The 16,686-nt window shown below is 38.1% G+C and overlaps 1 protein-coding gene and 1 non-coding gene across 2 annotated transcripts in view; both read left to right on the top strand.

Moving 5' to 3' along the window:
* Positions 1-168: 168 nt before the first annotated feature.
* On the top strand, positions 169-275 carry LOC122149536. The gene has a single exon (XR_006163184.1). It is a non-coding gene; the product is annotated as a U6 spliceosomal RNA (small nuclear RNA).
* A 2,648-nt stretch (positions 276-2,923) lies between these two features.
* PIKFYVE (phosphoinositide kinase, FYVE-type zinc finger containing) overlaps positions 2,924-16,686 on the top strand; it is a 90,781-nt gene continuing 77,018 nt past the window's right edge. The window contains exons 1-7 of the mRNA XM_042782698.1: positions 2,924-3,095; positions 5,327-5,479; positions 5,739-5,774; positions 8,357-8,475; positions 9,985-10,156; positions 12,524-12,731; positions 15,454-15,543. Coding sequence (XP_042638632.1) covers positions 2,924-3,095; positions 5,327-5,479; positions 5,739-5,774; positions 8,357-8,475; positions 9,985-10,156; positions 12,524-12,731; positions 15,454-15,543 — 950 coding nt within the window. The remainder of the gene's footprint in view (positions 3,096-5,326; positions 5,480-5,738; positions 5,775-8,356; positions 8,476-9,984; positions 10,157-12,523; positions 12,732-15,453; positions 15,544-16,686) is intronic.

Below are 16,686 nucleotides of genomic sequence, written 5' to 3'. Positions count from 1 at the left end.
TGCCGTCGAGTCGGCCCCGACTCATAGCGACCCCTCCTTGGGTTTCCGAGGCAGTATCACTACGGAAGTAGGATTGCCCAACCTTCCTTCCGAGGATGGTAGATAGGATTTTGAAAGTGAAAAACTTTTTGCAAGAGTATAATGTCTTCTTTGTAAAGTATAGATTAGGTACTGGCTTTGGCAACACATATACTAAAATTAGAACAGTACAGAGAAGGTTAGCATGGCTCCTGTGCAGGGATGACATGCAAATTTGTGAAGTGTTTCATATTCTTAGTAGACATGCAAGCTGACAGATGTGGGAGGGTAAATGGGAAGCCATCCATGAGTATATATGGGCTCAGCAGAGGATATTTCTACATACCTGTTTGTATGTGAGGAAGATATATCCACTGATATTGTAGAACATATAGGGAGCAAAGTTATGAAAGCTTCTTAGCTGTAACCAGACACCTCAAGGGAATGAGTCACTGGGGTTGGGGACTTAGGACCATAGTCTTGGGGAACATGTAAGTCAATAGTCTACAAAGATAAAGTTCTGCATCCTAGTTTGGTGAGTAGTGACTAGGGTCGTGAAAGCTTGTGAGCAGCCATTTAAAATGCAACTATTGGTCTTTCCTCATCGGGAACAAAGAAGAGTGAAGAAAATCAAAGAGTCAAGGAAACAATTAGTCCAGAGGACTAATAGACCATGCAAATCACAGCCACCACTATCTTGAGACCAGAAGAACTAGATGGTGCCCAGTTACCACTATCTACCACTCTGATCAGCATCACGATAGAAGGTCCGGGACAGAGAGGGAGGAAAAAAAAAAACAACCCAAACATAGAACAAAATTCAGAATCATACAGAGGACCAGACTTGCTGGTATGATAGAGACTGGTAGAATCTCTGAGACGATGGCCCTTAGCCACCCTTTGAGCCTGGAACTGAACCCACCCCTGGGGATCGACTTTTAGCCAAATGAGAGACAGGCCCGTAAAGTGAATAGTAACACGAGAGAGGAATGTACTCCTCAGTACAATCAGTCACATGAGACCAAAAGGGCAGCATTTGCCCAGAAATAAAGCTCAGAAGACAGGAAGGGGCAGGAAAGAAGGGTGACTGGAAATGGGGAACCCAGGACAGAAGTAATAAGAGTGCTGTTAGGTTGAGGGGATTGCAACCAGTCACGAAATGAATGTGTATAAATTGATGAATGGAAAACTAATTTGCTCTGTAAAGTTTCACTCGAAATATAATAAAAAGTAGATAACCAAACCCAAACCAAACTCACTGCCATTGAGTTAATTCGACTCCTAGCAACCCCTCCTTGGGTTTTCGAGGCAGTATCTCTACAGAAGTAGATTGCCTAATCGCTCTTCCAAGGAGTGGCTGGTGGGTTTGAACTGCCAGACTTCTGGTTAGCAGTCAAGTGCCTTAGGCACTACACCACCAGAGTTAGATTATAAATGATAGCATTTAAAGATAAGAGTTATACATAGTTTGTAGTTCTTCTATTTTATCAAGAATCTCTGGTGTTGCATGGGAGCTCTGGTGGCGTAGTGCCTAAGGCATTTGACTGCTAACCAGAAGGTTGGCGGTTTAAACCCACCAGCCACTCCTCAGAAGGAAGGTTGGGCAATCTGCTTCTGTAGTGATACCACCTCGGAAACCCAAGGAGGGGTCGCTATGAGTCGGGTCCGAGTCAACCGCAGTGGGTTGTTTTGTTGTTTGGTGTTGCATGAAGTATCAATCATTGCTGTTAGATGCCATGCAGTGGATTTCTGATTCATAGCAGCCCCGGGTGACAGGGTAGAACTGGGGCCCGATACGGTTTTCTTGGCCGCAGTCTTCACAGGAGCAGATCACTGGGTCTTTCTCCCACAGCTGAGTGCTTAACTGTTACGCTACCAGGGCAAAAAATAAACTTCAGGCTTTTCTGTAACCTCCATCTGTTGGTGTGGTTAGTTTTACTGCTTTAGTTGAATTATGATTTTTGGTAATTTAAAAAAAGCCATTTAAAGAGATTTTCATCGTAGTGTCTGTATGTGTTAAGGCTTAAAGCCAGGTTCATGGCTCAGGAGAAAAGATGAAGGGGAAGACGCACGCTGATGTGGATACTTGCCACGGGTCATGAGATGTGGCTTGAGAATTGTTGAGGTCACAGAGAAATTTTATTAAGGGAAGATGATTTCCCGTCTGAGGAATATTTATTTTTGGTATTATTATTATTTTTTAAATGAAAATAAGTAAAATAAAGGCTTGAGGAATTTCTCTATGTTTGTATAAAATCAGTTTCCCCATAACTTAAAAATGCTGTTTATTCTTTTTTTATTTTCCCCAAAAGCTTAAAGTTTTAAGTGATTTGGAAATGCTTTTTTCCCTCTTTGCTCACATTTATGCCTTACCTCCAAATTTTTATACTTAATTTCATTTTGGTATTTTCTATTATTTGAATACTACTATTTTAAATTCCACCTTAAACCAAAAATCAAACCAAACCCACTGCCCTCGAGTCAGTCCAACTCATAGCAACCCTATAGGACAGGATAGAAGTGCCCGATGGGTTTCCGAGGCTGTAAATCTCTGGAGAAGCAGACTGCCACATCTTCTCCTACAGAGTGGCTGTAGGTTTGAAGGCTGACCTTTAGATTAGCAGCCAAACTACTGGACTATGAGGGCTCTAAATCTCTACCTTACTCTGGTGACATATGATCATAGTTTTAGTTGATTGAGACTTCCTTATGATTGGACAGTAATGTTTTCAAGTCTTAATTTGCAGTATGTGCTAAATTAGATTCATTTACTGCTTAGTTTTCATAGGTCTAGATTTTCACAGAATCCGATTTTCTAGTTATTTAGGTATTTGGTGTATGAATTTTGGGCTTCCTGAGGAACGTACATATTTTTCTTGTCTCCTTTGTGTTTTAGACTCATGAAATGGCCACAGATGACAAGCCTTCCCCAACACTGGCCTCTGCTCATGATTTGCCTCGGTCTCCTACTAGCCCTTCTCACCTCACACACTTTAAGCCTTTGACTCCTGATCAGGATGACCCTCCTTTTAAATCTGCATATAGTTCTTTTGTAAATCTTTTTCGATTTAACAAAGGTAAGACTTATTTTTAAAAATCAGAGAAGCTACATTTTTGATTCTCTGAAATTCTCTTACTTTTCATGCTGTGTCTTTACAAGAAAGTGAAGTATCAACAAGGTGATAGCTGAAATCATAGATCACCTGGGTTTACTGCATAACGGGGGGGGGGGAAGGTAAGATGTTTACTGTAATTTTCTTAATTAATGGTCACTGAAGGTCTGATTTGAAAACTAAATGTTAAGGAGGTTCCTTTTTGAAGAGAAAAATAGCAACTTTTTTTTTTTTTTTTTCAAGTTCTTGAGAGGCTTCAACTTCCTTAAGTTTACAGAATGGACTTTTGTTCTCTTAGGAGTTAATAACCAAAAGATACTAATTGAAGCAATGAACCTAAAAATAATAGCACGTGGGAGGAAAGGTTAATATTTTTCAAAAGTTGGAAGTTGCCAGCAGGTCTGTTGATAAAAACCCAGTAGAGTAAAGTATGCATGTAATTACATCAAATGAAAAGATAACTTTTAAAAAGAGCTCTTCTTAAATAGTAGTATTTTACTTAATAGAAGAATAATAAACATGACTCACATCTTTTGCTTTACATTTGAAGGATGACGGTTCAAACCCACCAGCCACTCCTCAGAAGGAAGATGGGGCAATCTACTTCTGTAGTGATACTGCCTCAGAAACCCAAGGAAGGGTCGCTATGAGTTGGGGCTGACTCGACAGCACATAGCAACAACAACAACAGTATTATTTGAAATGTATTAGAAAGTAGTCCTGTTGTAATGAATTTGGGGATTTAATAGTTTACTTAAAAGGAATTTTAATAGTGGTTCAAACCCACCAGCCACTCCTCAGAAGGAAGTTTGGGCAATCTACTTCCGTAGTGATACTGTCTTGGAAACCCAAGGAAGGGTTGCTGTGAGTTGGGTTTGACTCTGTGGCAGTGAGTGGTTAGTTTGGTACCTGAATTTTATTAGTAGTAATGTTTAACTTATAGAAACTCCTATTAGTCTACTTTTAAGACTTATTTCTTTAAAAATTTAAGTTTTAGAACAGTACTGGGTGCACAGAAAAATTGAGAAGACAGTATAGAGAATTCCAATATACCCTCCCATCTAGTTTCCTCTATTTTTAACATCTTGATATGGTACATTTGCTATTATTCATGAACCAATATTTCATCTTCCATGCAGCTCACCGAGGTTCCATTCCCAGCCAGTGTACATCACGTGCAGCTACCACCCAACAATGGTGGTTGGTGTGTTGCAGTGATTCTGAACAGGTTTCAGGGGGCTTCCAGATTCAGATAGACTAGGAAGAGAGGCTACTACTTCTGAAAATTAGCCCGTGAAACCCTATGGATCACAGTGGGTCAGATTCCCAACTGATCATGGGAATGGGCAGCATTTCCTTCCATTGTGCATAATATGAGTTGAGGGCTGATGTGATGACAGTCAACAACAACATTATTCAGTACATGTTTTTTTAAAAAAATATTTTAATTTATTTTTGGTGAAAGTTTACACAGCAAATTAGGTTCACATTTCATAACTTTTGTATATATTGTTTAGTGACATTTGTTACATTTTCTACAATGTGTCAACATTCTCTTGATTTCTATTCTGGTCCCTTATTCTGGCTTCCCTTGTCCCTGCCCCTTTTACCTTCTCATATTTGCTTTAAGGTAATTGTGGACCATTTAGTCTTGTATAGATTATATATATGTGTGTGTATGTATATATATGTGTGTGTGTGTGTGTGTGTGTGTATTTTTTTGGTAAAGTACATCTTTTATTTAAACTTCCGTAGCTTTTACCTGATAGCACTTTTGTGTTCCAGGATTCCATTCAGGATACTGTATTACATTTAGTATCTTAAAACCGATCCTGTTTTTTTAATTTTTTTTAATTCCGAAATGTTTCTTGAGTACTTACTATGCAGGAGGTCTATCCCATGAATAAAACAGACAGAAATTTCCTACCTTCAAGTGAAGCTTGCATTGTATTTCCTTTATGATTAAAAAATTCCTAATGAAAAGGAAAATAGAAGTTCACAAATACCATTGATGTGAATTGGGTTGTAATTTTGTAACCTTTAAATCTCTTCCTTTTTAAGAAAACAAACTAATATTTAATTATACATGTAATACACGGATACTTTCTTTCTTGAAAAATGTCATTTACTTCTTTCTCTTTGCTGAACTGTGAGTCTCAGTTTTTCAAATAATACCAGGCTTTCCTTTGCTTCAGAGAGAGCGGAAGGGGGCCAGGGAGAGCAGCAGTCTCTGAGTGGAGGTTGGACCAGCCCTCAGCTCCCCACAAGGGCACAATCTGTGAGATCACCTATACCTTATAAAAAACAGCTTAATGAAGAACTCCATCGGCGGTCTTCAACTGTTTTAGGTAAAACAGTGTTCTTATCTAATTTGTCTCTGTACAGTAGATTTTTCTATGGTCATTGTGTTTTCTAGGCTGTTATCAACTTAACTTTTGCACTATTTTGAATAGTCAGGTACTATTCAGAGTTAATAAAAACTGTTATCTGATAGTGAAAGAATTTATTGACACCTAGAAAAAATTCTTAAATGTTTTCATAAAGTTTAATTTAGGCAAGGCAGAGATCTCTTGACTGTTTTTGATTAATTACTTGCTTGGGTTTCAGCAGAGAACAGTTTGCAACATCCCCAGGAGAATGCAGGTTAGTTTTAACTTTGTGAATGACTTCTGCACCTATTCTTGGGATGGCTAGTGAAATGTGATATGCATGCCTCTGACTGCAGAACTCTCAACTTCATTAGTGGGCTGCCACTTGCTCTTGGCCACTGTCCTTGTTGGGGTGCAAACTGCGAGTGTCGCTGGATGAGCCGAGCTCCTCTTGCCTGTTCTCCATCTGTTCTACTACATGGTCATCATCTCCTTCATTTTCATGTGCTGCTGTTGAGTATGGGCTGGAGACCAGTGCCTGAATTGAGAGATTAGGGAAAGCGAGGTTGTTTATGTTGTATTTCCATTAGGTTATTAAACTCAAGAGAGTACTTTGCCCAAGTAAAGGTGATAGAAGAAAGCAAGTGGGAGGTGGCATAATACAGGAAAGGAGTGAAGAATTGGGAGTCACCCACGTGTCCCTGAACAAGTGATTCTGCCTGGTCTGGCTACAATTCCCCATGAGGTCCTTGAGTGAAAAATGGGCGCAGCTGATGGTGATTGGCAGAGGGATATTTTATTACTAGCTCGGAGTTGGCGCAGAGCCTCCATCTTTTGGTGGGGCAGAGGGAGGAGGAGAAAGCAACAGAAGAGTTTCTCCTTAAGGGGTGGAGAGGAGCTGGCTGTATTACCGCTGCAGGTTTTCTAGGGAAGAAACCTTGCCTTTGAGGTTTTTACAAAACTTGAATGTAAATGTCTCTAGGTAGAGCTTGTAAAGCCCTCTACTCTAGTCCCTCCTATTCCTCCCGTGTTTTATCCACAGCCTTCTTGACTCTCCTATGCTGCCCTAGCTTTTGGAGCTTCAGAAGCCTGGGGCTGTTTGATCGATCAAATTCCTTTCCTTTCTGAAAAGCTGTAATTATACAATTTTCTAGCTCTGTGATCTTAGGAAAGTCATTTAATATTTTAATACCTCTTTTACAAGAGAAGCAACTGAATTTATTTGCCTAAGGGCAAAGGACTAGGCCGGATTTCCATCCAAGATCTGTGGTTCTGTTGGTTCCAGATTGAGAATGGCTCGTTCTTCCTTCTCCAGTGGGTGCTGCTGCTGGTACTTTCTCTTACTTCTGAGTGGCTAAATGCAAGGGACTTCACAAGTAATTGCCTCTCCTGTATAGGAGCAAAGCCTTCAGGATCTAACAGCTTCCCAGTCTCCTTTTTCAACTCATAAGTCATGAATAGTTGCTTTATATTCTGAAACTCAAGAAATATTTGGTCATGCTAATACTTGTACTTTTGTATTCTAATAATATACCAGAAGTATATACTGAAATTAAGATAGAACTACTTTTAGAAAGTTTTCCAAATGAAAAAAAATAGATACAGACTTAAAAAAAAAACAACCTCACTGCCTTTGAGTCCATCCCAACGCATAATCCCTCGTTGGGTTTCTAAGGCAGTATCTGTACCAAAGTAGATTGCCCAGTATTCCTTCGGAGGAGTGACTGTTGGGTTTGAACCTCCAGCCTTCTGGTTAGCAGACTTAAATAATTTTTTTAGTAATTACCTTGGGAAACGATAAATTTCGGTTTGGATACTGACCTCTCATCCCATTGTAATCTTTTCCCATCCAATGAAAACAGAACACCAAAAACAAAACTAGCAAATAAGTTTGAGAAATATTCACAGTAGAGTATTTTCCATCTTGCCTTGCCATAGGTACTAGGTTAATGGACTTAACTTGTTAAGGATAGTCATATTTTTTATTTTATGAAACTACCTCCACTTCATGCTTAGGCTTTGCAATTGGCCAGAGCCAGGAGTATGTAGAAACGTCATTTGTGATCTTGCTCTAAAATAAGGAAATACTAAGTGGCAGCTTTGTTGGGCAGATCCCATTGTGGCCACACAGCTGGAACTTGGCCTTGTTTTATTAACAGATCTGGCTTCAGTGTTGATATCTCAAATGTAAGTGATCCTTTTTGTTTGGACCTGTAGGGGTGGTGGAGAGAAGGGGTAGGAGGGTGGGATTAGAGTTCTCACAGTCCTCTGGCAGTTTTAACCTGCTCGGACATTGGCCAGAGAAGGTCTCTGTCAGAGTTTACCACCTGGGTGTTCTGAAGTCTATCAGAGTCTCTGGGGCTGGGCTATTAAATTCTTTTCTGATATCTTGAGACTTTTGGATACATCATCTTCAGACTTAACTGAACTTGTTTGACCTGACTGCTTACCTGTTTGACTTTGGAGAGTGAGGTAGGTTAATTCTCTGGGATTACTTTCTTCTGCTAAATTTCTAGTGGATATTTATTATGGGTTGGGCCCAAAGGGCCTAAGAAATCAGTAATGAATTTTGGGCCATTTAAGCAATATTCCTGTCAAAGGAACAGTAAGACCATCAGTGTTTGTCTTAAATATAAGGACCCTTTTCATTCTTGTCTTTTACATGGTAATAAGAAACACTTTCCAACATTCTTTTAATTTTGTAAAGACTGTAAACTCTAAATCTGTATTACTGGCTGGGAGAAAATAAGCATATACTGACAACAGGAGGCAATTTGAATCACGTATATACCTTATTGTGCATAGATAATAGGGATTTTTAACAAGGTTGTTTTTTCTTTTTTAAACCCAACTCAGATGCAAGAAGGAAAGCAGAACCTAACTTTGGAGGTCATGACCCTCGTACAGCTGTTCAACTTCGAAGCCTCAGTACAGTATTAAAACGCCTCAAGGAAATCATGGAGGGGAAAAGTCAGGTATTACCTAGAAGCTTTATAGGATTACTTATTAACCATTTATGGGGTAATGTCATGCCTACTGAAAATGGCATAATGTCACTTGAGAGGAAGTTTAGTTAGTACTACTACCAGCTAAGAACACCCTGTTTTTTATGTTGTTGTTGTTAGGTGCCGTTGCGGTGGACCTGACTCACAGATACCCTAAGTACAACAAAACCAAACCGCTGCTTGGTCCTGAGCCATCCTCAGAGTTGTTGCCATGCTTCAGCCCATTGTTGTAGCCACCGCATCAGTCCATCTCATTAAGGGCCGTCCTCTTTTTCCCTGACCATTTGCTTTACCAAGCATGGTACCCTTCTCTAGGGACTGGTACCTCTTGATAACATGACCGAACTATAAGAGATGAAGTCTGGCCATTCTTGCTTCTAAGGAGAATTCTGGTTATACTTCTTCTAAGACACGTTGTTCTTTTGGCAGACCATGATATGTTCGGTATTATTCTTCATCAACACTTTAATTCAAATGCATCAATTCTTTGTTCTTCCTTATTCATTGTCCACCTTTCACATGCATATGAGGTGATTGATAACATGGCTTGGGTCAGGTGCACCTAAGTCTTCAAAGTGACATCTTTGCTCTTTAACACTTTAAAAAGGTCTTTCACAGCAGATTTGCCAAGTGCAACATTGTTTGATCTCTTGACTGACACTTCCACGTGTGTTGGATCCCAGTAAAATGGAATCTTTGACAACTTAAATCTTCTGTGCATTTATCAAGATGTTGCTTATTGGTCTGGTTGTGATTTTTGTTTCTTTATGTTGAGGTGTAATCCCCATTGAGAGCTGTTGCTTTGATCTTCATCAGTAAGTGCTTCTTTTTCAGCAAGCAATATTATGTCATCTGTACATCACAGATTGTTCATAAGTCTAAAAAGATAGTTAATGAGACTAACAAATAGTAAGAAATAGTTAACTGTTTTTTATACGTGTTATTTAATGTAGTCTAATTTTTCAGTTTTCCCATTTTATAGTTAGTACTTTTTGTGTCCTGTTTAAGATCTAGCCCAGGGTCAGTAGATATTCTTCCGTGTTTTCTTTAAGAACCTTTATTATTTATGTGAAGTATAGGGGTCCAGCTTTAATTTTATCAGTAGTACCGAGTACCATTTTTTTAAATTAAAAACTATCTTTCTCTGACTGCATTATAAATCTTGTCATAGATCCATATATGGGTGAGCATATTCTCAGACACTCTTTTCTGTTTCATAGCTCTGTTTTTTTTTCTGTCCTTGTATTCGTACCCTATTTGAAATTTCCATCGCATTAGAATAATCCTGATGGCTGGTACAGTTGTGTTCTTCTCAATTGTCTTGGCCATTTTGGCACTTTGCATTTCCATATGAATTTTAGAATTAGCTTCACAATTTCTGCAAAAGAGATCTTCTGGAATTTTGAATAGGATTACATTTGTCATTGGGTCTAAATAATCAGTATTTTTGAGAAGCCTTACACGTTTTTGTTGTTTCAGGATAGTGACCTGAAGCAATACTGGATGCCAGATAGCCAATGTAAAGAGTGCTATGACTGTAGTGAGAAGTTTACGACCTTCAGGCGTAGACACCATTGCCGACTATGTGGGCAGATTTTCTGCAGTCGTTGCTGTAATCAAGAAATCCCTGGAAAATTTATGGGCTACACAGGTAAGTGCATTCTCTTGAGTGTTACAATTTTTAAAGGTCATTACTATAAAATAGTGATAATATGGGACCAATACTTGGCCAGTTTTTACTTTGGGCTTTATATGTAAGATATGGGGGACAACAAAGGTGAGTGAGGTGCACCTTTACAGTCAAATTGTAAAGTAAATGGGAATGTACTTAAATAAATACAGTAAAAGACTGTATCAACATGCTAGCAAGAAACTACAGGAGCAGTAAAATTCATTAGAAAAAATAAGAGTAGGTTATTAATCTGTATTACCATGAGAGCTTTCATTTTACAAAGTATGATCTTCCTTGAGTTATATGACACTTCTTTTATAAATTACTGCTTACTCATGTTCTTCAATCAGGAGCATAATAAAACTTTAAAACGTAGACAATTTAAGTTATTTATTGAGATGAAAGGAACTGAATAGTGGTGTGTAGATTTATACAGTGACTGGAGAGTGAAAGGTGAAAGGTGGGTAGATGTTATCCAAGAGAGAACATTGTTACCATCTCTTGTATCATTTTTTCTACTGTGGCCCTATTCACTTTTTTCAGCTGACCTGCTACAAACAGAGTTCAGATTCTCATTATCTTTTACATGGATATGGCAACAGCTTTCAAAAGACTTTTTTTACTTTCATTTTTTTCCTGCCTCTAATTCATTTTTCATACTCTATTCAGTACCCTTGGTAAAATGCTGATTTGATCATGTCAGGTTATTTCCCTGTCTGATACACTTTCAGAGCTCTCAGTACCTTAGGATGAAATCCTGTCTTGTTAATATGGTCAGTAAGGCTCATCCTTTTGTAGTTCCTGCTCATCTTTTTCTTTTGCCACACTGCCCCTTTGCCTTTACCTGTTAAGAGTGTTCATAATTTGTCGCTGGGTCATGTTCTCTGCTTTTTTTAAATCCAAGATTTTGTCTTGATGGTCTTTCCACCTAGGACTTTTCACCTTCCCCTAGCTCCTCCATTTGTCTCCTTTCTCCATGGCTGGCAACTCTTTTTTGTAAAATATTACCCTAAACTGGGTGAGGTTCTGTTCCTTGTGATCTCATAGCACTTGGGGGAGGCTTCTGTCTTAACACTTAACTTGCAATGAGTTTAATTTTGGCATCAAAAATGAGTAATGAAGCAAGTGACATTTAATTTTGCTTAAAATGCATGCAAACTGAGTACTGTATAATAATCTTACAGTGAAAACTGAGTACTATATGGTAATCTTACAGTGAAATAACAAAAAGCCATTTGTTGTTATACTTGGTAGTAATTTTGGTAGAAGCATAGTTTAGTTGACTTTCAGAAGTTTTTTGTTCCATGTCATTTTAGTTTTCTAACGTTAATGGGAGTAAATGTTTTAAGTTAGAATTATTAAATAACATGTTACTAGTAAAGTTTAATGATTTTAACTCCTTTTTCAATATGTTAAAATGTTACAAAATCACTGCAAAAATACTACAGAATACAAAGTAGAAAAGAAAACATTTGGCAGGGCTACATCTTTAAAAAAGTTGAACATTTTAAAGTGTTAAACTTTTTTTTTTAATTTGGGTGTACTTTATTTTTACATAGGTTAACATTTTGCCATATTTCATATAGTTCGTTCTTTTTGAGAAACTGAAAACAAAGGGAAATTGAGGGTAATTTGAAGGTTGTTTTCAACCAGTATCTGAGTCTTGCTGACATTTTTAGTGTTAAGTGTCCTCCCAAGAACATTTCATTTCTGTCCTTTCACTGTGGTCTTTCCAATCTTTAGCTTCATCTTTCACACTGTTTGTAAGCCAGATTCTACTAGCTTGTTTTTAAAAAATACTCCTCCTTGTATAGGCCACTTTTCATGGCTTCATAATGAAAAACAGCAAAACAAACAAAACCCATTGCTGTTGAGTTCTTTCTGACTCAGCAGCCCTACAGGGCTTCATGATAGAGACCATAATAGCATTTTCCTTCTTCCTTGGAGCCTAGGGAAAATATGTTTGCCTTGTGTGGGTTTATTTATTTGACTGAAAATTCTTTTTCTATTTGAATCTGTTCTAACTGTTCTTTGTTAGATTTTTTATTTAACTTTTAGAACTTTGAAAAATAATCTTTTAAGCATAGTTTTCAAGTATCAGGGGTTATATTTTCTTAACTCATTAATTGTTGGTGTTAGGTACTGTCAAGTTGGATGAATTTATCATAATGATAGTTCCAAAAATAAATAAATTATATGACTTCTTTAAAATGTCTCTTTTGATAGTCTTTTGATAGTCTTTACTTGAAGATATTTCCTTGCTGTTAGATTAACTGTTAACTCAAGAACTGAAAATGCTCTGTTGAGTAAAATATTAATGCTAACTTAATTTTTTTTCTCTCCTAGGGGACCTCCGAGCTTGCACATACTGTAGAAAAATAGCCTTAAGTTATGCTCATTCCACAGACAGTAATTCCATTGGGGAAGACTTGAATGCTCTTTCAGATTCTGCCTGCTCTGTCTCTATGCTTGATCCCAGTGAACCCCGAACACCAGTTGGGAGTAGAAAAGCCAGCCGCAACATCTTTTTAGAGGATGATTTGGCCTGGCAAAGGTAGCTTTGGTTAAACATAATTCTATTTGTTTTTTAGAAATATTGATAATCATGTGAACTGTGAGTGCTTTTGGCTAATGTTTATTCTTTGAGTGTTTCCTCCATATTCACTGTTTTCTTGGCTTGCCTCTGAAAGGTTCAGAGGAGATGTTTATGAGTAGTGAGGATTTTGTGCAATTAGAATGTAAACGCCATGAGAAGCAGGGTCTTTCTGTCTTACTTGTTCATTGTTCTTCCTCTGGCACCAAAAATAATGCACAGCATGTATACAAGATCTTAATAAATATTTGTCAAGTGATTCTTTAGATAACAGAAATAATTGAAATGAATAGTTCCTAATATAGCCTTCTCTTTTAAGGAGCATGCCCATGTAATTTGTATTGGTAAGATTTGTAAAAGAAACTAGATTTTTTTTCCTTTTTAAGGAACATTTTATATTTTTTTCTATTTCTTAGTATGTCATACTTCCTGGTAGTGGGGATGTTACAGATTCTTTCTTGGCAGTTACCTGGAACTGTTGGAATTGCAGTCATAAGTTCTTCAATTTCTGATTGTTTTCTTTAATGAAAGTGTTTTCTTAAGCATCATACTAAATCTGTCATTGTCAAAGAACTTAGAGCTTTCACTAACATCTTTCTGATAAGTTATTTTTTCAGTTACCTTTTCAGGGAGGGGGGAATATTAGTGTGTGTAATCAGTGAATTTAAACAGAAGTGAAAATGAATGAACTGCAGCTGCATTCACCATAGATGAATCTCAGGGATATAACGTAGAGTAGAAAAGAAAAGTCACCTCATCAAGCATGCAGTTAAAAAAATAGATAAAACTAAATGATACATTGTCTGGGTACAAAATATGGCCAAACTTAAAGAAAAGCAAAAGAATAGTGAGTGAACATAGAGTTTAGGACAGTGATGTCATTGAGGCAAGGAAGGGGGGCGGACAGGATTGGACAGGGAATACAGAGACTTCAAAGTCCATAGTGTGTTCTTTTTCTTATATTGTGTGGTGGTTACATGAGTGTTTGTGGCATCCTGAGTCTTTATTCTTTACATATATTGTATCAATTGTATAAATATGAAACAAGGATTGTTCAGCTCCTGCTTATGTTAGTAATGCCTTTCAGTTGCACTGATGCCCTGTTTTGTGAGCCCAGAATTGGCAACTGTGATTTAATAAAGTAGATTAAGGATGGAGCTTTCTAAACGGTGTAGAGTGTGTGTCAAAGGTAGAATAATAGTTAAACGTTGGTTCTGTGCTAACTGTTGAGTGTTCATCCCCTTTTAGCTGTCCTATGTCTGTGGTCAGCTCTGTTTTCTCTTTGTGGCAGGTGTGTATGCTGAGGTTCAGAGAGATAAATGATGCACCTAAGATCACACATCTAGTGAGAAGCGCAGAGCCTGTACTGGGCCTAGGTTTTTTGGCTCAACAGCACTATTCTAGTGGGTTATGGGGCTGTTAATAAAATGTTTGAACTCAGGATTGTCCCCTAAAATCTGTGACATTAAGCTTCCTCCAAATTTGTACATACGATGTGAGAAGGAGTTCTATAAGTTACCCATCTAACCAATTTTATTATTTTATCAGCATTCAACATACTTAGTAAACTTTCTTTATCATCATTTGATATTTGATGTACATAAGATAAAAACCATATTCAGTTTCCATGCTAATTACAGGAAGAAAATAAATATGACTCATACTCTTATTATTACAGACAAAAATATTATTATGGACAAAAATAATCTGCTTTAAAGTACTAAAACACCTCATTAAAAACTTTTTTTGAACTTTTTATTGTGATCTGAGTGAAAGTTTACAGAGCAATTTCATTCTCCATTCAACAGTTGGTATAGATTTTGTTTTGTGACATTGATTGTAATCCCCACAATGTAGCAATTCTCTTCTCACTTCCTCCCTGTGGTTACCTTTTCCTTGTGTCTTTTCCTATTCATTCCTGCCTTCTAAGCTTTTTCCTTGTGCAAATACTGCCCTTCTGATCTCCTGTGGTTGATTGTTCTAAGGAGTGCAACTCCCTGGTATAGTTGTTCAGCTCATAGACCTGTCTACCTGTCTATTATTTGGCTAAAAGTTAAACCACAGAAGTGAGTTCAATTCCAGGTCCAAAGGGTGACTTGTTGTTGTTGTTGTTGTTATGTGCCGTTGAGTCGGACTCGACTCATAGCGACCCCTCCTTGGGTTTCCGAGGCAGTATCACTATGGAAGTAGATTGCCCCATCTTCCTTCTGAAAAGGGTGACTAGGAGCTATAATTTTGGGGTTTCACCATCTGTATTAGACCAGTAATCCAATTTTTTTTTTATGATTTTGAGCTTTATTCCGCATTTTTCTCCCATTCTATCCGGGATCTTCAATTTTGATCCCTTTCTAAGTTGTTGTCAGTGGTAGCCAGGTTCTATCTAGTTCTGATCTCAGGGTCATGTAGGCTAAGGTTCCCATGGTCTACTAGCCCCTTGGACTACTTTTCCATGTGTCTGATTTTTTTCACTCTTCTTTGCTCTGGACATGGAGAGACCAATAACTGCATCTTAGATAGCTGCTTGCAAGTTTTGAAGACCCAGGTTGCTGCTCACCAAAGTAGGATATTGAATAATGTATTTGTGTACTATGTTATGCCAGTTAAGCTTGATGTCATTAAAAACTTTAAATATAGATTTGCTTATTACTGTCCTAAATGATCTATTTTCTTATTTTCTTTATAGTTTGATTCACCCAGACTCCTCAAACACTGCTCTGTCCACAAGACTTGTATCTGTGCAAGAGGATGCTGGGAAGTCTCCTGCTCGAAATAGGTAAAATGCCGAATGCAAGTTCCTTGCTCTTGGTCTAAGTTTTATTCCTTTTCACAGTAAGGAAAACAGACAAACAAGGATGGGGTTGATTGTTAAACTTTTTCCTGGCTCTAGAAGCAGAATTAAGTTATTTTCTTTTTGCTAGTCAGCACTTGCTTTATCATCATAAAAGTGGTCCATTCCAGTATTTTTCATTGGTTTTAGATCTCTGAACCTCTGCCTTCCTCTTCGTTCTCAGTCAGAAGATGACCTCACTTCCTCTTATATAGCAAAGGGAAGAAATACCAGATGGGCCTTCTTCAGCTTTTATCACCAGTTGCCATCTTTATGACATTTGGAGCCACCTTTCTTTTTTCTGCCTCTTAACCGAGATTGCTTCCTTCATTTGTATTCCAGATCATATCCCTTCCCATTTCTTATTAGTCCCATGAATAAGAAGCCCTGGTGGTGCTGTGGGTAAAGCATTTGGCTGCTAACCAAAAGATTGACAGTTTGAACCCATCAGCCACTCTGCAGGAGAAAGATGAGGGTGTCGGCTTCTGTAAAGAGTTACAGCCTTGGAAACCCCATGAGGAGTTCTACTCTGTCCTTTAGGATTGCTATGAGTCAGAATTGACTTGATGACAGTGGGTTTGGTGGAGGTAAATAAATCTCTTCATGAGTAAGGGGACATTCAGAATTTAGCCAGTAGAGAATAGATGCTAGGAGCCACATGGGGAGTCCCATTACCCTTATTATTTTTTTATTTAAATTTTTATTGTGATTTGGGTGAAAGTTTACAGAGCACATTCATTTTCCATACAGCAGCTCACACACTTTGTCTCATGACATTGACTGCAATTTCCTACAATACAGCAGCTCCCCTCTCACTTCCTCTCCACGGCTACCTCTTTCCTGTGTCCTTCCCTCCCCTGTACTCCTGGCCCCTGAGCTATCTCCTGTGCATACACAGCCCTTCTCTTCTCCCATGACTGAGCTCTCCGAGGACTGTATCTACCTAATGTAAATGTTCACCTCATATGTGGTTTAGCTGGAAGCCACAGGAGTGGGTTCAATTCCAGGCCTGAAGGGTAGCTAGGGGCCATAGTCTCAGGTGTCAGGCTCTATCAGACCAGCAAACCTGGTCCTTTTTTTTTTTTTTTT

Source organism: Orycteropus afer, unplaced genomic scaffold, assembly GCF_000298275.1.
Source record: "Orycteropus afer afer isolate SDZICR_OR568_19922 unplaced genomic scaffold, OryAfe1.0 scaffold00002, whole genome shotgun sequence".
NCBI lineage: Eukaryota > Metazoa > Chordata > Mammalia > Tubulidentata > Orycteropodidae > Orycteropus > Orycteropus afer.
The sequence above is the reverse complement of the archived record's forward strand: the minus strand, read 5'-3'. Positions and strand labels throughout refer to the sequence as shown.